The 20,021-nt window shown below is 41.0% G+C and overlaps 1 protein-coding gene across 1 annotated transcript; it reads left to right on the forward strand.

The window, feature by feature from the left end:
• Positions 1-2,853: 2,853 nt before the first annotated feature.
• On the forward strand, positions 2,854-12,075 carry LOC146649186 (NXPE family member 3-like). Its single transcript, XM_085386981.1, has 7 exons — positions 2,854-2,918; positions 3,460-3,633; positions 4,822-5,274; positions 9,011-9,303; positions 9,569-9,639; positions 11,222-11,428; positions 11,516-12,075. The coding sequence occupies exons 2-7, from the start codon at positions 3,520-3,522 to the stop codon at positions 12,070-12,072; spliced, it is 1,695 nt and encodes a 564-aa protein (XP_085243107.1). The 5' UTR covers positions 2,854-2,918; positions 3,460-3,519; the 3' UTR covers positions 12,073-12,075.
• The last annotated feature ends 7,946 nt before the right edge of the window (positions 12,076-20,021 follow it).

A 20,021-nucleotide genomic window follows, 5' to 3' on the forward strand; every position in this document is an offset into this window, starting at 1 on the left:
GTTCCACATTCACAAGCAGAGTGTGGCCCAGACTCAGCTGAGCAAGGTCCAATCTGCTGCTCTGTAATAAAGCAGCATGTCAGCTTTGGTGTGTTTAGCCTTAAATCATTTCAAGTTTTATATCTAACCTTGTCATCATGTCTAACAGCAATGATTCAAGAGAGTTTTTTGGGGTAGTACACATGATTTCTGTGTGTGTGTGTGTGTGTGTGTGAGAGAGAGAGAGTTTAAGAAAACACACTAACCAGCAAATAGCTATAGCAACAAAGAGTGTTTAAAATCTTTTGTCCATCCCCTGTATTCTGTACAACCCAACGATAAATGGGTTAAAGATGAAAGCAATGCAAACTTACTATAGATTTAGTTTGAATTAGATTGGAATGTAATAGTTCATCTTTTGGGGGGCATTTAGCTCTGTTTCGATATTTGGAGGAGCAAATCATCCTACGAACTGACCTGATGGCATTTTACCTAATTAACAGCAAAACCCCCGCTGGTTTTCAGTACCATTTATTTTTCCAGTCTTTTTGTTTCCTTCATTTCAACATTATTGTGATGTGTTGCTGCCATCAAATTCAAAATAGTCTAACATTTTTCATTACATAGTAAATGTTTCAGTTGAAAAATTTAATATTCCTCATGATTTGTTTTATTGTGTATATGGATTTGTGAGATCCTCAGATCATTGCATTCTGCTTTTATTTATATTTTACACAATGTTCAAATCTGCTGTCAGTGCAAACACTGTGAAACTATCTGCTGTTTGAACTACCTTAAATTCCATCGATCTATCGATTTTTTAAAATCCAAACATTCAAATTTAACAGCTGCAATTTTTAAAAACAGCAACAAAAAAAGAAAAAAAAACTACAATTTTAAAATGAACTATGCAATTAATTTAAACTGTGATGTCAGCATTGACTCATGGCCCAACAAATGGCTCAGTGGACTGGCTGAACAACATTCACATGAACTAGGTCTAAACAGGCAGCTATCGTAAAAATGCAGCTGGTTAAATTAGGGCAGAAAAGTTTTACCATCAGCAGAGAGACATGTGCCCTGAGACTGAAAACACTTATGTGCTCTTTTTAAGGGTAACTGTGGTGCCAGACAGTGGAGTCAAAATCTATTCAAATATTGACATTATGTTAGAAAAGGTCCAAACTCTTGTTGGGGCCTCAGTTAATAGCTGATCTATTTCAGAGAATTTCTTAGTGGACCGAATTTCTGTTATACCTACTCAAAGACTTGTCGGTTTGTTTATGTCACTTAAATAATTTTCGCTTTGTTTTTTTTTTCCCCTCCTTTTACTCAACCACAAAAATCAACCAGAGATGAGGACTGATTGGATACAGTAAGGGTCAGACCTCTGCCCTTTGTAGGCACACTTGTACTTGCCTGTCATTCAATAATATGATGAAGGATAACCAAACTATTATTTTTTATAAGTGTCTGGCTCTTTTTGCAGCACACAACTGACAAATGTACATTCGCTCTCGTGGTTTATGGACTGACTCCATATCCTTCTCTCTGTAATCACTGACAGAATATTCTTGAGTCTGATCACATCCTGCGCTGACAGTTTCAGCAGCATGACGATGAGCTGCTCTTGCACTTTTTCTTTTTTGGGGATGTTGCAATTTCCAATGTGGTTACTGGGATCTTTTCTAAGAATCTGTATGACAGCACTTTAGCCACCGTTTCCGATGAAACACCAGTCAGCTGTGCTTGCTCATTTGTAATACATGCCACTTTGCATGAGAAGATCGTGCAATGACGTGCACCTGTGTTAAAACACCTGGCTTGTTGGTTCTCCAGTAACCAGTCTCTGCAGAGACCACTAGGTGGCACAGGTCCTCAGCTCAGCACTCTACCATCAGGCAGTGGTTTGAACACCTTAAAGCAGAACTACCTTGAAATCTTTCTAACACCAATTAGATTTTTATTCACACACTGCAGCTTAACCTTTTCCCTCTTGTCCCGAATTCTTTGATGTTGGGCTGAGAACAAACAACCAATACTCAGAGCAGGTCCAGTCAATCAACAATCATTTATTAAGCACATGCATGTGGAGATGTACACAATACTACCTTCCGTGTCGATCTAAAAGAGGAAGCACTTAGATACACAGTTTTATATGTTCACGGCCCTTCATGCGTAGGCAGATAACATAACATGCATGAGTTACAGTTAGTGACAGTTAGATGTAATTCTTTTTTCGGCAACCTAAGAAAGCTATCTCAACTGTCTCTCACTATGATGTAGCACATCCTGAGTACATCCTGCTGCAGAGGATCCACAGGGCGATGGTGCAGCTGCTATCCACAGCTCCAAACACACTGGTAGTCATTCGGACTGTAAACCACAAAGCTTTGATGAGGCAATTACTAACTGTGACTAAATGTCCATCTGGTGGACGCCTGGCAGATGAGCTTGGCCCACAGCATCCGCCCACCACCACCCACTATTAAGAACAGGATTAATGAACTCTTTTCCTACATATTCAATTAAAACCATGACAAGATGTGCGCGCACCAACACAGAGATTTTTACCAGAAACATTTGAGTGAGGAGAAAGAATCAGAGCAGGATTGAGCACAACTGCAGTGCTGTGAAAGAGTATGACTTCACTCTGATTTTTTTTGTTTATGTTATAAATTTACAAAGTGTAAGGTTAGTATAAACATCATACTTCAGTAAATTTAACAGGGTGGGCCAAGAAAAAGACTACCAGGGACTCAGGGGAAGATTTGCATTTTCCCCTTTGCATTAATTTGCAGTGGACAGAGTACAGTCGCTCTTGGATAATAATTAACTTTTGGTATGTCTTTGATTCATTGTGTCACAACTGGGAAAACAGCAAATCAATGCAATGAGCTTCAGCGCTGGTTCTCACTAAAAGAATCTTCTCCGTCGAGGTAAGATGTGCTATAGACTTGAGAAGTAAATGTAAAAATGAGATTCGTTTAGCATTACAATACATTATTAATGTACTTGTGTGCTTTGTAGAGGATTTTGTGCGATTTTACGCTGTGTGACATTTTTCTACAGAAAAATATTGCCGTTTTCACTTCTGCTTGTGTCTTACTCATTTGTTCCTTAAACTGTAGACGTGTACATCTTTGACACACATCTGAACCGAGGACATGTATTAGGGAGAATTTATTTCTACGATCTCTACCAGACTTTTCTTTTCCACTTGTTTGATAAATCAAAAAATGTTTCTGTCTTTACAACTCTTTACACATTAACTGCTACTTACATCAAGATTTTCGTCCTCCACAGCTGCATATTCTGATGAGTCAATAAAAAATAATAATAGTGTCAGTTTAACAGAATATATTGGTTTCAGTAATTAAACAGTTTGTAATTGAGAGAGGATTTGCAACTGCATTTTGTTTTGTTTTTTAACATATACTTTGTTATTGTTTTTGTTTTAATTTCATTCATAAAATCTAGTATCTGGTGAACTGGTCATAGTGCAACACTGCAGCCGGAGATGTGGACTGTTTACCAATCATGAAGTTCCAAGTTTGTAAACGACAGGCCTTTACTAGACTCCCAAAATGTGCCTGGATTTTCCTTTTCTTCACTCTTTTTTTCCTGGTGTTATTTATCACGAACACCCTGGAGGTAAGAACTTGTGTTTTTCTAATTAGTGACTACAGTTTTTTGTGTTGAAAAAAAGATTAAATGAATAATGTAGGTATGATGTGTCAGATGTCCATATGAAGAGCCAGATGCAATTCTCAGGTCATACAGTGCTTTCACATGACTTTCATCTGCTATATAGGTTTTAGATTAAATAGGTAAATGTGACAATGAGCGATCCGATGACCACAGCATTGTAGTTTTTAAAGATCCTTTATTTTCCCGTTTTAAAGTAGCACACACCACTCTCCCAGAAACATCCTTAAAAGGGGAGACATGATTAGATGATGAGGTCAGGTGTGTGAATCAGCCTCCATCTTTCACCACACCCTGAAAACCCACTGCTCTACCCCTCCCCTGCAGCGGAGCCACAAACCACTCCCCACAATAGTCATGTTTTTGGATGTAGCCCTTCGACAATCATCTTGTTGGTGGTGCAAAAATACTAAATATACTAATATTTAATCTGCAACACGAGATAACTTTTTTTACTTTTTAAACTTACTTTTTTATTTACTTCTATTTAATTTTTTTTTTTTAGTCCTTTAGTTCTTGTTAGGAAGAATGTGTCACCCTGACCTGGCAACCCTGTTGTAAGCTAGTAATTAATGTAGCCTTGTATGTGAGGTTTATGGTAAAATCAACTCATTGGAGAGTGCTGATTAGTCCCTCCAAATTTAAATCAATTTTGTATCTCACATTATAAACATTGGTATTATAAGATTCAAATCCTGGTGATTTTCTGAAAGGCAACATTTCTGCCAGTAACCACATTTTGCATTTGATACAACTGCATTTAGTTTGCCTTATCATAGAGAGCTGAGTGTAATCTGTATCTGTATATTTCTTGGCTTAGTTAAATTGGTAATGCATATATTTTAAGGATTTTGATTTATTCATTTATGTACAAAGAAAAGCTTTGTTGTCTTATCACATGAGAAGAATTTTTAACAGTTTTCAACTATGTTTAGTATTTACCTCTTTTTAAAATTTACCATGGCAACTAAGCAGCTTCAAAATCTGCAACTTTTGCTTTGTATGAAATGTTTTTGTTTCCAACTCTCAGAGCCCTATTCAGATTTCATTGTCTTAAACTGGATAATGGAACATGTTGATTCTTAGGTGTACTGAATTGTATTGCATGTTTTAATTCAATGATTAATATTGCAGTTTCAGAATAAAATGAAGACCATCAGCATATTCTCAAGGCCTGCCACTGTTACCCTGTCTACTGACATGCATTATGACTTCTGCAAGTTAAAACCGCTGTCCCCTAAGGAGGCTCAAGAAGAAGACCTCCTGCTAGAGTCTATTACTTGGCCTGAAACGCCACCTTTATCATTTCCTCTTTCCCTGGAAAAGACCAGTGATCCAGACCACAGCACCTTCACCATTCTTCCAAAGAGGGGAGGGGGCCAGTGGCGAATAGGAGATAAGCTGGAGGTTATGATTAACATGAAGGACTTTCAGGGCCGTCCAAAAAAGTTTGGAGGAGACGTTTTACTTGCCCGGCTGCACAGCCCAACTATCGGTGCGGGTGTTGCAGGAGAAGTGGTGGATCATCTCAATGGCTCCTACACAGCTGTATTCTTTTTACTCTGGAAAGGAAGTGCACAAGTCCAGGTGATTAAGAAAATGTATCATTTTACATGTGGTTGAAGGCATTGGAAATGTCAACATCCCATCTTTCTTTTTTTTCAGTCACTGGAATGTTTAGAAAAATACATCTTCCCATTTCTCTAGACAAAGACTTAATAGTAAAGTAATGTTTCAAGCTGATGTAAAATGTTAGCTTCCTGTTGCCGTTGGCATAAAGAAACCTACTTCTCAAATTTGCACATAAAGTCTGTTACCCCTACTTTTAGCTACTGACATTAGGACAAATGCTAAGACCAAACAGTCACTTCATTCTTATGCAATACTGAGCAGCAATCTGGGGGTGAAAAAAGAAACTAATGAGGAGGTGCCGCAAAAATGTGTTCCCCAAAAGGAACTGAGACTGACTTCCAAAGTTCTCATAGATTGTGATGTTTATATTGCTTATTTTTGTGTTAATGGAAACTGTAATGGAGGGGGAATGTGGTTCCGGGTTATACTTCAAGATCGTGTTCAGTTTCTGCAGTAGGAGAAAACTATTAGCACTAAAGTTAGCATGTTTGTAGTAAGCCCATGTAATGAATGCAAAGTATGGTGCTCCTTGCTAACTAGCAAGGTATGGTCATGACCTCAATGCCAATAGCTGAAGCTTTAAAAACAAATTATTTCCTCCAGAGTCTCCACCAGCTTGGGTTTGAGCTGGATGACAAAATATGCTTTAACAGAAACAAGAATTCTATCTGTTACAAAACAAATTATTTTGCTGCTTCCCCAACAGACCTTTGCTGCAAATATTTAATGATCATAGCTTGCTTATGAAATAGAGCCAACTCATCTTTTCCACTGAACCATAGCTGTTAGACAATTCTAACAGCAGATGGGTTAAATTCCAACCCAAGGCCGTTTGCTCCCATATGGAAAAGAAATAGTAAAAACTTATATGTGATTACTCATGAAAGTGGCCACTTTCATGAGTAAATCATATAAGGCTTACATGATTTACTCATGAAAGTGGCCACTTTCTCATTACTTTCATACATTGTTTTAGTAAGTATCCAAAACATACAAGTTTCATTATATAGTTTTTCAAGGGATCTTATATCTGTTTTCACTCTTATATGCTTTTCATACAAGTTTCACACAAGACAGATACAAACTTTATAAGATTTATATATATCTTTTCCATATGGGCTGTGTATCTCCATCCATCCATCCATCCATCCATCTTCATCCGCTTTGTCCGGGGCCGGGTCGCAGGGGCAGCAGCCTAAGCAAAGAGGCCCAGACCTCCCTCTCCCCAGCCACCTCCTCCAGCTTATCCGGGGGAATACCAAGGCGTTCCCAGGCCAGCCGAGAGATATAATCTCTCCAGCGTGTCCTGGGTCTGCCCCGGGGCCTCCTCCCGGTGGGACATGCCTGGAACACCTCACCCAGGAGGCGCCCAGGGGGCATCCTTGTCAGATGCCCGAACCACCTCAGCTGGCTCCTTTCGATGTGGAGCAGCAGCTGCTCTACTCTGAGCCCCTCCCAGATGGCCAAACTTCTCACCCTATCTCTAAGGGAGAGGCCAGCCACCCTTCGGAGGAAGCTCATTTCTGCCGCTTGTATCCGCGATCTCGTTCTTTCGGTCACTACCCACAGCTCGTGGCCATAGGTGAGGGTAGGGACGTAGATCGACCGGTAAATTGAGAGCTTCGCTTTTACACTCAGCTCCCTCTTCACCACGACGGACCGGTGCAGCGTCCGCATTACTGCAGCTGCAGCCCCAATCCGTCTGTCGATCTCCGGCTCCCTTCTCCCATCACTCGCGAACAAGACCCCGAGATACTTGAACTCCTCCACTTGGGGCAGGAACTCATCCCCGACCCGGAGTGGGCACTCCACCCTTTTCTGACTGAGAACCATGGCCTCAGATTTGGAGGTGCTGATCCTCATTCCCGCTGCTTCACACTCGGCTGCGAACCGCTCCAGTGCGAGCTGGAGGCCCTCACCCGATGAAGCCAACAGAACCACATCATCTGCAAAAATCAGAGATGAGATTCTGAGGCCACCAAAGCGAAAGCCCTCCGCCACTTGGCTGCGCCTAGAAATCCTGTCCATAAAAATTATGAACAGAACCGGAGACAAAGGGCAGCCCTGGCGGAGCCCATCACCCACCGGGAACGAGTCCGACTTATTGCCGGCAATGCGAACCAAGCTCTTGCAACGGTTGTATAGGGATCGAATGGCCCGTAGCAATGGGCCAGACACCCCATATTCCCGCAACACCTCCCACAGGACACCCCGAGGGACACGGTCGAATGCCTTCTCCAAGTCCACAAAACACATGTAGACTGGTTGGGCAAACTCCCATGCACCCTCAAGTATCCTGGAGAGGATAAAGAGCTGGTCCAGTGTTCCGCGACCAGGACGAAAACCGCATTGTTCCTCCTGTATCCGAGGTTCGACTAACGGACGAACTCTCCTTTCCAGCACCCTGGCATAGACTTTCCCAGGGAGGCTGAGGAGTATTATCCCCCTGTAGTTGGAACACACCCTCCGGTCCCCTTTCTTGAAGATGGGGACCACCACCCCGGTCTGCCAGTCCACAGGTACTGCCCCTGATCTCCACGCAACATTGCAGAGGCGTGTCAACCAGGACAGCCCTACAACGTCCAGAGCCTTCAGGAACTCGGGGCGGACCTCATCAACACCAGGGGCTCTGCCACCAAGGAGTTGTTTAACTGCCTCAGTGACCTCGCCCCCGGAAATTGGCGGGTCATTCCCCTCATCCCCAGACTCTGCTTCCTCCTCGGAAGACGTGTCAGTGGGATTAAGGAGGTCCTCGAAGTATTCCTTCCACCGCCTGACAATTTTCTCAGTCGACGTCAGCAGCGCTCCGCCAGCACTATACACAGTGCAGGTAGAGCACCGCTTTCCCCTCCTGAGACGTCTGACGGTTTGCCAGAATCTCTTCGAGGCAGTCCGAAAGTCTTTTTCCATGGCCTCTCCGAACTCCTCCCACACCCGAGTTTTTGCTTCAGCCACTGCCCGAGCCGCATTCCGCTTGGCCTGTCGATACCTGTCGGCTGCCTCCGGAGTCCCACAGGCTAACCAAGCCCGATAGGACTCCTTCTTCAGCCTGGTGGTTCCCTTCACCTCTGGTGTCCACCATTTGGTTCGGGGATTACCACCACGGCAGGCACCAACCGCCTTGCGGCCGCAGCTCATTGCAGCAGCTTCGGCATACACAGATGCCTAAGATTACGTAGGCATCTGTGTATCTCCACCCACTGTAAATAGCCCTTACTAAACAGTTAGTCTTTAATGCTACTTGAACCAGGGGAATGGAATGCTGACCATGACAAAAGGTAACGTTTTCTTTCCATTGGCACTGTTTCTTTTTGCCAACATATAATCTGAATGAATTACTTACCACCAACCAGAAATGCAAATTCCCCAAAAGTTGATTCCATTTATCTGTATGTAGTTTTTTCAGTGGGAGAAATGTTTCGTCACTCACCCAAGTGACTTCTTCAGTTTCATGGAGATGCTCTTTTTATAAGGTTGGGGAAACCTGCAGTCAGCTGAGACTGAAAAAGTCACTTGGGTGAGTGACGAAACATTTCTCCCACTGAAAACATCCAGATGAACAGAATCAACTTTCTGGGATTTCCTTACTGGGATGATTGAGCATGAATCAAGATGCTGTATTCAAAGGTTGTAGTAATTATAGGTATTTATCTGAAAACTGGTTGCAAAACTCTGAGTCTGTTTTCTACAGGTGACACTGGTTCACCCCAGTGAGGCAGTCATGGAGCTGCGCAGGCTGAACAGAGAACACCCTGACAGGATTTTCTTTAAGAGCGTCTTCCAGTCAGGCTCAGTCACTGAAACTACCACCTGTAACATATGTTTGCGTCCAACCCAGAAGTCTCTGTGCAACTACACTGACCTCCATACAGGCGAGCCCTGGTTCTGCTACAAGCCAGATAACCTGAGTTGTGATGCCAGAATGAATTACTTCAATGGAGGATATCAACAAAGCATCACAACCATGGAGAAGCTTTTTAAGAGGTGAAGATTTCGTTTATGTCCTTAGTGTAAAAGTATAAAAGTCAATCTTTTTCTTTGTTTTACTCTCCACAGCAAAAAGAGGGAACTATCTTTTTCTCCACCTGGAAAATGCTTCATTGTTGTGTGTTAGCCAGTTTCCCTGTCAACTATTTAATGTTTAATATGATTTAATCTGTTTTTGCTGCCTGCCGTCTCTAATAAATTTCTAGTTTAAAAAACTTTTAAACTTTTCTTAAGAACTTTTATTGTGTGTGCTTTGCCTCAGTGGCGTCAACTTGAAAGTCTCCATTCGAGCTTCAGGACCTGCAGGTGTCACCATTTTTCCAAGAATGAAAGGTAAAGCCAGATGTTAACACCTATATTAAATAAACATTTGTAGAACATTTAATAGTTTATGGATTTTGAATTAACTACTAACAGTGTAACTTTTCCTCTGTATGGATAGTTCATAACATGTGGATGAAATGAACTTCAACAGTTCTTATTCCCAGAATAAAGAGGTTTATTATAAGAATGTGAGGTATGATCAGAAAGTTCTGGGAACTGACCTCAACTGATTTATATTAGGCTGATCCGTCTTCTTGAGTGTTGTCTTTTTGTGCATCTTAAGCCCATTTTCAAAAATGTAATTAGTTATAGATTGCTCCCTGGATGTCCCATTCTGTTCCCTTGCACTTATTTTGGGTCAGATATGTCTGTGTAGTTAAAAAATAGTAACAGTAACAGTTATATAGTAACTGTTAAGTCTAATATACCCTAGTAAGCTATACTACTTTTTCCTTTGGGAAGATACCATCTGTGCAGTGTGCAATTCTGTTGAAGAAAGATGTTGAATCTATTTAATTATTCTTGAAAAATAATTTATTTCTGTGCATTTTCCCCCCTGCATCAAATTAAATTTGATTATATCGATTAAGCATCATGAGGTGGAGGGTGGCTCCCTATTTTTTTTGCTGGGAGTTTGCAACCCTATTAGTTAGGTTGCTTAATATTTCTGCTAAGTACTCTTTAAAATACCAGAATAGGGAGGATGGAGTAGGTTTAAGTTTATTAGATTGATTGGTTTTGCTGAACTATGAAATATTTTGGGCGCAGTGTATTTTTTACATACAGGTATAACAGAATAGCTTTAGTGTTGTTATTTATTTAAACTTGAGTATAAACTTATACAAAATGCAGCAAGATATTAAAAAAACGTTTTGTTGATTAAAAAACACTATATCGGATTCATATCGGTATCGGCAGATATCCAAATTTATGATATCGGTATCGGTATCGGACATAAAAAAGTGGTATCGTGCCATCTCTAATTTTTAGGCAATCCTGATATTAATGAATCTCAGTAGTCCAGTCTAGAATTAATAAATGCATTAACTAATTCTTCCATATCAGTCTGAGACAGGATTTCTCATTTTTGAGATACTGCACTAATGCAAGAAAACAGTCATACATATTTGTTTAATATGTGCATTGAGGGACATGACTCCAAGTTTCCTTACAGTGTCACTGGAGGTCAAAATAAAGCCATCCAGAATGGTTTGACGCCACGTTTCTAAGATTGCACATGAAAGGGATGGGACTTCCAGGAAGTGATCTAATAACAGCAGCAGTAGTCATAGTGGTGCATAAATGCATGATAAGATGATCTTCAACAGTGGATGGTAAACATTTAAATTAGGTAATCACCAGTGTACTGCACTTATATTTTTTGGGACTAAAAAAGTCATAAACAAACTAACTGTACTTCAACTTGAGTGAGGTTAGAAAACTACAGCAAACTAGCTGTCTTATAAAATTAAAATTATAAGTAATATTAGATTTCATTCACTCATACAGGTAAAGGAAAGATTTTGTTTGGGTCTTTTCTTGTTAATAACTCAAAAATAGTCATATAGCGTGTCTGTTGACTTGTTCTCAGGACAGTCAGAGGAGAAGAGCAGCAGTGAGGAGTCTGGACCCTCGGGCTATTACTACCAAGATGTTTGGCGAGGACTAGGTGGCACAAAAATTCGTCAGTTCAACACTTCCTCGGCCATCACTCAGTGCCTGAAAGGCAAGGTGGTTCATATGTATGGAGACTCCACCATTAGGCAGTGGTTTGAACACCTTACAGCAACACTACCAGGTAACTACCCCACAACCCTTTCAGGCACCCCTCTGATTTTCTTTAGACACCTTATCACACGCATTATTTCCTCTGTAATACTTTCAGATCTCAAGGAGTTTGACCTGAATAGTGAGAAACAAGCTGGACCTTTCATGGCCCTGAACTTTACACACAACATCATGGTGAAGTACCGCTGCCACGGTCCTCCTCTCCGGAGCACTACTGTCCCAGCCATTGAGATGCATTATATTGCCAACGAGTTAGACAACATGGTTGGAGGCAGCAAAACCGTTGTAGTACTTGGAATCTGGGCACACTTTGCCACTTTTCCCTTGGAGTTCTACATCCGGCGGATGTTGTCCATCCGCAGGGCAGTGGTGCGGCTGCTGTCCAGGGCTCCAGACACACTGGTGGTTATTCGGACCGGAAACCCCAAATCTTTAACATGTTTCCTTCACTCATCCACTAACAGTGACTGGTACACGCTGCAGCAACTCAAAGTGCTCAAGGCCATATTCAAAGGACTGAATGTCCATCTGGTGAATGCCTGGGAGATGGTCATTGCCCACCACCTGCCCCAAGAACTCCACCCACAACCTCCCATTATTAAGAACATGATTAATGTTCTCCTGTCGTACATATGCCCTGAAAAGGATGGTTAGATGTGTGTGTGTGTGTGTGTGTGTGTGTGTGTGTGTGTGTGGGGGGGGGGGGGGGGGGGGGGGGGGGGGTTAGCAGTCTGTGCACACACATTTATTTACCATCTATTTGAATTAAATTAACTACAGTAAACAGCAAAAGTAACTATTATAAATGTTCATAGTAGCCCCAGAGAAAGCTTGTAACCATCTTAATCAGCCTCATTGGTTCCACTCTCTGCATACAGTACATTTAATCCATTTTTCATTTTTAATAATAGTCCCTATTTGATTTGTTAAATAATGTTGTTTCCCACTGCATCACCTAAGAAACCAAAGCTGATTTGTACTTTAAACATGGTCAGCATAAACACAGGAAGTTAAAGGGACAAAAACAAAGGTTAGCACAAAATTTCACTCCCAGCGTGAAATGCCTTTCAGGTTTCATCTGAATCTGTAAATACTGTATTTAGGGGCAGTTATGTTTTGGGACATGTTTACATGCATCTGTGTTATTCTGTCTGTAAACATGGTTTTGAATTAATTCTGATAAAACTACGTAGGCGTGTAGGATTGGGATTGTGTTAACAATCCATTAGAATTTGGTTTATACATATTTAAGGTGAACTCGAGATGTGTTACTGTATATCTTCACAGAAAGAGAATGAGCCGCCTAGTTAGCAGTGGTAAATGGTAAAGAGCCTGTATTTATATAGCACTTTACTAGTCCCTAAGGACCCCAAAGCGCTTTACACATCCAGTCATCCACCCATTCACACACTGGTGATGGCAGCTGCATTGTAGCCACAGCCACCCTGGGACGCACTGACAGAGGCGAGGCTGCCGGACACTGGCGCCACCGGGCCCTCTGACCAGTAGGCAATGGGTGAAGTGTCTTGCCCAAGGACACAACGACCGAGATTGTCCAAGCCGGGGCTCGAACTGGCAACCTTCCGATTACAAGGCGAACTCCCAACTCTTGAGCCACGATCGCCTCAATAACGGTGTTACTAACGTTACTTTTTCCAGTAACAAGTAATCTAACTAATTACTATTTCTATTGTTACAATGCTGTTAACTAGAAAATGTGGTGCGGTCGCTTTACTATTTTTCAACAAACAGATGGTTGAAGCTGTCTTCAGCCTACCGCACCTTATATCAAGCCAATCACATGACCACATGAACATTGTGTTGATAGGCTACGTAAGACCAGAGTCATGATAAACATTATGTATGCATGTTTTTTCCTGAATAGTTTTGTCACATTAACTGTGATTAACAGTAACTGATTTACAAACGGTAACTGATTTAAACCAAGCAGAAGACTAGAGAGTTGTCTGTGGCTCTATAGTGTAGGTGTAGGGGTTTACACACTTGCCTAATAAACAAAAGGTCCTTGGTTTCATTCTGAGAGTAGACACAAATGGGGCTTCAAATGGCATAAAAACTAATAAAATCTGTCTCACTAACCACTTTGGAAACTTGTGACACGTGAATGTAGCTTTAAAAACATCTATGTAACATGTTAGACAGCCCAGTTTGAAAGGACTGATAGCTTGTGCCAAGGAGGTTAATTATCATTTGTATAGCTCTTTTGTTTAGGACTTTTAACAAGCAGTTAAGGACAATTAACCATGTATCGGACACACTTAACTGGCTATGCAAAATAAACCATTGAAAGGCCATTGTTCCTTTGGAGCCTGATTCCCTAAAAGGAATCTATAGCTAACAGCTAAACGAACTATAACTCTAGCATTAGTGTCGGCTCTACAAAGTATTTCTGGTACAATGCAATACAATGTTTTCAGTGACACTGAAACTAAGAAAAAAAATCCTAGTCATAAAATAAAAAGCTGATGTATCAAAATCACGTACCAGCAATAACACAGGGTATCAACAGCAAAAGTAGCAATAGAAGGTGTGATGAAGGCCGAGGCTTACTGAGGCTTACGGTCCTGCTACCATACTTTATCTAGAAAACATTAAGGAAAGTCTCAATAGAGCAGCAGGTCAGAGATTTTCAAAATATTATTCATACAGTAAATATCATGATGTGAAACAGGCTGTAAATAATGTTGTGGAGCTCTTATCACGTCGGGTGGGTTTTTAACCTCACAAGTGAAAGAGTGAGTCTCATCACTGGTTTTGTTTGTTTCCATGGCGCAGCAGTATTCCTTACTGTCTTGAACGCCCCACACTGATAACTCTGCTGTTGTCATTTCCAGTTTATCTGCCTTTTTCTATAACAACAACACAAGCAAAGACTGATGTTCTACGAGCTGATGTCACATGTTTGTGAATGTGCGATTTAAAACATGCATTACCCGTATAGTGATGTGAACACTGTTTCTTGTCCTTGTGGCTGTGAAGCTGATAAACTCAGGGTCTGGATAGTAGGACATGTTTGTGGAGCAGGCCAAGGTTTGATTAGCTACTTTCAAAAACACAGTGCTGCTAGAAATCCCAGGACTGTTTTCAGCTGAAGGTGAGTCATAGGTGAGACTCTGCAATGAATTACATTTTTATATAAATCATAGACTCTTTATATAGCTAGCATGGTATGGTCATGATGGTGACATGATAAACCTAATGTCAATCACAGAATCAGAAGCGCCTCAACATCTATATTTCTAATGATTCAGCTTCTCTCCACAACTTGTTTTGTGCCAAATAATCTTACCGGTTACCCTCAATCTTCAACAAGGTGTTTATTTTAATCTTGCTTTTTTATTTTAATTTGACTCCCAATAAAATGTAAGTGATTACTGCATTTTTGTAATGGTGAGAATATGAAGTTACTTAATCTGTGTATGAAAAATCCTCCTCGTTTATGTCAAGACCAGTAAAGCTGACATTGGAGAGTAGTAGCAACAAAATAGAACCAACAGTCAATCAACACGTATGATATGTATGAAGTCAGACACTCTGATGTCGGTGGACTGCGTAGGGACTTGCTCAGCAAATGCAGGCGGCATAAATAAAACAAATACATAAATAAAGATTTAATCAAAGGTAGCTGTGGAGGCTTACCTTGGTGAGAAAAGGTTTACTGTTCAGCAAATTGGACAAAGAAATCAGCCCTTGCTCAACCGTCTGCCTACAACTTTCTGAAACATCCAGAGCTTGTCCCAGTTGGGACTCCTGGTGCCCCGGGAAGAAAATGCGCTCAGCATATGTTTGGTAATCCAGGAAAGCAATCCCAGAGCCCAGCAAAGCATTGAACATGTCCATCATCTCTGTCATCCAGTCTAAAAAGAGGAATTAAGGTTTCGTCTTACTTTCACAAGATGTAAAAGTCCAATCCAACTTTATTTATAGAGCACTTTAAAAACAACATAGTTGACCAAAGTGCTTTCCAATAATAAAAAACAGAGATAACAGTTAAAAACCATACATTAAGCAGACAAAGAAAAATATCTAAATAACAATAAAATAAATACATAAATGAAAAAAGAAGATAAAAAATAAATCAGTATATATCAAATAATAAAACATGAGTAAAATAGACATTAAAATATACAATGAATAAAATTAACAAAAAAAGATTAAGAGTGACCATCTACTGACTAAAACTGACTACAAGCTGACTCTGGTGCTTCTCCTAAAAAGCCTTTGGAAAAAAAGGTGTTTTTAAAAGTGATTTGAACATTTCAAGTCTTGGGGCCAGCCTAATATGGATGGACAGCTTATTCCATAATCTGGGGGCCACAACAGCGAAAGCTCGGTTCAGAAGAAAAAGAGGAAGTTACCTGTGAACTCCTTCTTACAGCGGTCTCAAACACTCGTCTCCAGGTTCTCCAGCTGGATCTGAACTTTCTGATAGTCCCTCATGGCCTGTTTGCTTTCTCCTGACCCACAAGCCATGATGAAGAGGCAATATTGAGATCAAAACCAATGATGCTCCGTGAATTGAACATGTTTACCTGTATATGAGCACTTTGATGAGAACACCAAAGAAAAATACACTGACACCTCTGATCTGCTTGAAAAGCTTAGATTCATTTAAAAGAATTAAATTAAAACATCAATATACTGGCAACTGTACAAGGGGTAAAAAAAGTCATCGTAAAAACATTCATGCTTAGGCAAACATTTAAAAGCAAATAATAGTTTCATAGGTTATAACTAGGCTTTATATAGGCTGAGGTTTGGTGTCAGAAGGTGTGGATGTACAAGAACAATGACAGAGGTACAAACTGTCTCACAGGCCTGTCACCTTGACCTTGCTAAGGTCCAGTGTGGCTGCCACGACAACACTGAAAGGGCTCTTGGGAATGTGATCTCCACCGTAGGTCACGCAACTCCCAGGGGACCCTGTCATGGGAAAGGGAAGCGATCCACATCCTCCCATTTAATATGATGTATAACAGCCAGAAGAACACTTCTTTGTCTTATAACAACCCACATAATACAAAGTAACTACAAAGTAACTACAATCCACGCCCGCATGTGTGAGCATTACTTTTCTCGCCTGTTGCACAGGTGTATATTTAACAGTGTGTGTGTTGTTGTGGTTGTTGATGATTTCAAAGTCTTTCACAGCCTGCTGCTACTACTGCTTTGACTGGTACACAGTTCAAATGACAGCTCAAAAGGACCTGTTTACATTAGCATACAGCTGTGTGAAGGACCAAAAAGCTCTCCAGAGAGTGATCCGTACAGCAGAACGCTGCTGCAGGATTGCTCTCCCCCCGCTTCAGGACACCTACACCAGGAGATGCCGGACTAGAGCAGCGCAGATACTGAAGGACCCGTCCCATCCTGGCAACAAACTGTTCCAACTTCTGCAATCTGGTAGAAGGTTCCGCATCTTCCGGGCAAGGACAGAGAGACTCAAGAGGAGCTTCTATCCCCAAGCCATCCGTGCCCTAAACACACACACCCGCCCTCTCACATCATCTATAATTGACTGAGTCAGGACTCTTCCAGACACTAAACCAAGGCACAATGTACATTTCAATTCCTTTAATTTTAAATATGTTTATATTGTGTATCCTGTAAAATAGTCAGATGTCTATTCATATTAATGTACAGAATTCACCTGCTTGCTGCTACTACTGCACATTCACCCAATGTATATACTACACACACACACACACACATATATATATATATATATATATATATATATATATATATATATATATATATATATATATATATATATATATATATATATATATATATATATATATGTATATATATATATATATTTATATTTATATTTATATATATACAATGTTTTTCCTCTACACACCCCCCCCCCCCAAATTTTTATTTTTTTTATTTTTTCTTTTTTGCACATGTCGAGGAGCGTGTCAGGCTACGTTTCACTGTGTGTTATACTTGTATAACTATGCATGTGACAAATAAAGAACCTTGAACCTTGAACCATACCAACTATAACCCTGTTTATTCATGTTTATTCTTCTTTTTAAATCCGTGCGATTGTGATTTTAATTTTGATCTTGTCAATTTCATCAAACATTTTCATAAAAGTGTTATGAAGCGTTGTTCCATGTAGTATGACGGAAAACATTCCGACCGTATTATAGACCAACAAACTAAACAAACTCAACAGACTTGTTTTTGTTAGTACTCTCTGACTTTGTGAGGCAGTACAGGTATTCTTACCACTGCGGCTGAGTCTTGGTCCCTCTGCCTTGAGAAGGATCCACTTTGACCCTGAAGGGTGTCATTGTTATAGTCTAAACGCAAACAGCCTTTGTCCTGATGGCAGAGGACAAAGGCTGTGTTAGCATGTTACCTTTGCAGGTAATGCTCTTCAGTCATTTTTAGCCTCAAACAGCAGGTGGGTTAAATACGGTTCCCTGTAATATCTGTTTATAAACATGTTTGGAATATTTCTTTGACATGATCATATGTTTGCGATCTTTACTCTTACACACACAGTTTTATGGAGCTTTACCTTGACCAGACTCTGAGCAGTCAACAGTGAAGTATGTTGTCTCGAAGGCTTTGAGGCCCGTCTTTGCCACTCCAGGGTCAGAGACCTTCACCTTGTTTGGATGACAGCCCGCTCCGATATTCAGCTCCGATATTCATCTGTGGGCACAAACACCAAAACTCAAGAGACTTCTCAGTGAGAAGAAAAGACAATCCCTGCATGCCAGAGTGAAAGTGAGAGCGTGTGTGAGTGCATACTCACCCTGAACGGACTCTCGGGGATGTGAACGTCTCCCCAGGAGACCATCACAGTGTGCTTCACAGGCTTACGTGGGGTGTAGGTGCAGGCGTATGTGCTGTTGCCATTATCCTTAACCTGGACATGCACAGAATTAGCTTCACCATCCTGTGCAGAAGACAAGGGATTAGTTCAATCAGATTTAACACACCGTATTTTTTGGACCATAAGGCACACCGGATTATAAAATGCATTAAGCGAAACAAAACAGTCAGATAAGTCAAACTTTACTTAACTCTTTCTTCTTGCTTCTTCCTGTTAGGTTTTGTATTGTTGATTGTCATTTATGCTTAGAAATATCTACTTCTATAGGCTTAGAGTTTTATAATTAGTTGTAGATTGGTAGAGGTTTGATCCTTAATAGTCTGCAAACTTTGTGTGCATTCCAGAGCACTCTGGGAGCATGGGAGAGGTCGTACCTTGTCTTATTGTTTTATGGTATCATAAACGTACAGTATGCGTACCGAACCGAAAGCACTGTATCGAACGGTTCAATATCGATACGAGTATTGTTGCACCCCTAATATCTATGTAGGCAGGGAAATCACATCTGAGCAAGATGAGTAAATCCAGCCCATTTCAAAGATGGTTGGACGACAACAGTCACAACAGACTCCTTTGCCATCTATTAGGCCAAAAATGCAAAATTTGAGGCCCGCCTCGCCAGTGTCAGAATCTACGAAACTGCCAGGCCTTTTCGCATGATTCGTGCCCCAGAAAGGCAAACCAACCTACTCCAGCCCTACCAGCTGTAATTACACAACGTGGTCTTGTCCCTCTGCCGCCCATTTGTAAAAAAGTTGAATATACATCCCAACCTCCTTTAAGAACTCCAAAGAAACCAAATGTAACACGCACCAATCAATTGCATCTGATCTCACTTTCACCCATTTCCATCAACAAGCTGTAATGCTGTACCTTAAGAGTTGTTTTTTTCCCAACTCACCCCAACTGGTAAATGGCCTGTATTTGTGTAGCGCTTTACTTAGCGGACCCTAAAGCGCTTTACACTGCATTCAGTCATCCACCCATTCCCACACACATTCACACACTGGTGATGGCAAGCTACATTGTAGCCACAGCTGTCCTGACAGGGCGCGCTGACCACCACCACTAGGCAACGGGTGAAGTGTCGTGCCCAAGGACACAACAACCGAGACTATCGGAGCCGGGGCTGGAACCAGCAACCTTCAGATTACAAAACGAACTGACAACTCATGAGCCACGATCGCCCCGTGGATTATGGTTTATTTTTTATGCTTCATTTAGTTAGTCCCGAGTTTATTCCATGTTACTTTCTTGCACATTTGGGTTCCCCTTGTGTCTTTGTCCTGTGTGTCCCTCTCTGTGTGTTTGGTGTAAATGTGTGTGTCCTTGTGTCAAAATACTCCATGTTTCAGATTCTGAATTTAGTGTAAATAACATGAAAGCATCCATCCATCCTGCCTTGTATCAGTGGTTTGGGATGGTGGAGACAGTGTAATGGTGTTGGGAATATTTCTTTGGCAAACTTTAAACCTGGGCATTGTTTAAAAACCTTTAAACACAGTATTCATGCTGACCATGTCCAACCCTTCTCCACTGCAGTAACCTTGCAATGATATCATGGAGCAAAATCTGAGAGAAATGTTTCCAGCATCTTGTTGAATCTGTATCATGAAGAATTAAAGCAGTTCTGAGGCCAAAAGGGAGCCTAATCCAGTACTCCATCTATCTCCAAATAGACAGATAGCATGTAGTAAGGCTTTATATGGCTTTAGAGCCAAAA

This window comes from Rhamphochromis longiceps, linkage group LG17, assembly GCF_057381845.1.
Source record: "Rhamphochromis longiceps isolate RC_006_pf linkage group LG17, R_longiceps_female_GT1.1, whole genome shotgun sequence".
NCBI classification, from domain to species: Eukaryota; Metazoa; Chordata; class Actinopteri; order Cichliformes; family Cichlidae; genus Rhamphochromis; species Rhamphochromis longiceps.

Coding starts and splice junctions, on each gene's coding strand:
- LOC146649186 (XM_085386981.1), top strand. CDS start 3,520: ATGAAGTTCCAAGTTTGTAAACGACAGGCCTTTACTAGACTCCCAAAA. Junction 9,304..9,568: donor ATGGAGAAGCTTTTTAAGAG/GTGAAGATTTCG, acceptor GCTTTGCCTCAG/TGGCGTCAACTTGAAAGTCT. Junction 9,640..11,221: donor CATTTTTCCAAGAATGAAAG/GTAAAGCCAGAT, acceptor ACTTGTTCTCAG/GACAGTCAGAGGAGAAGAGC.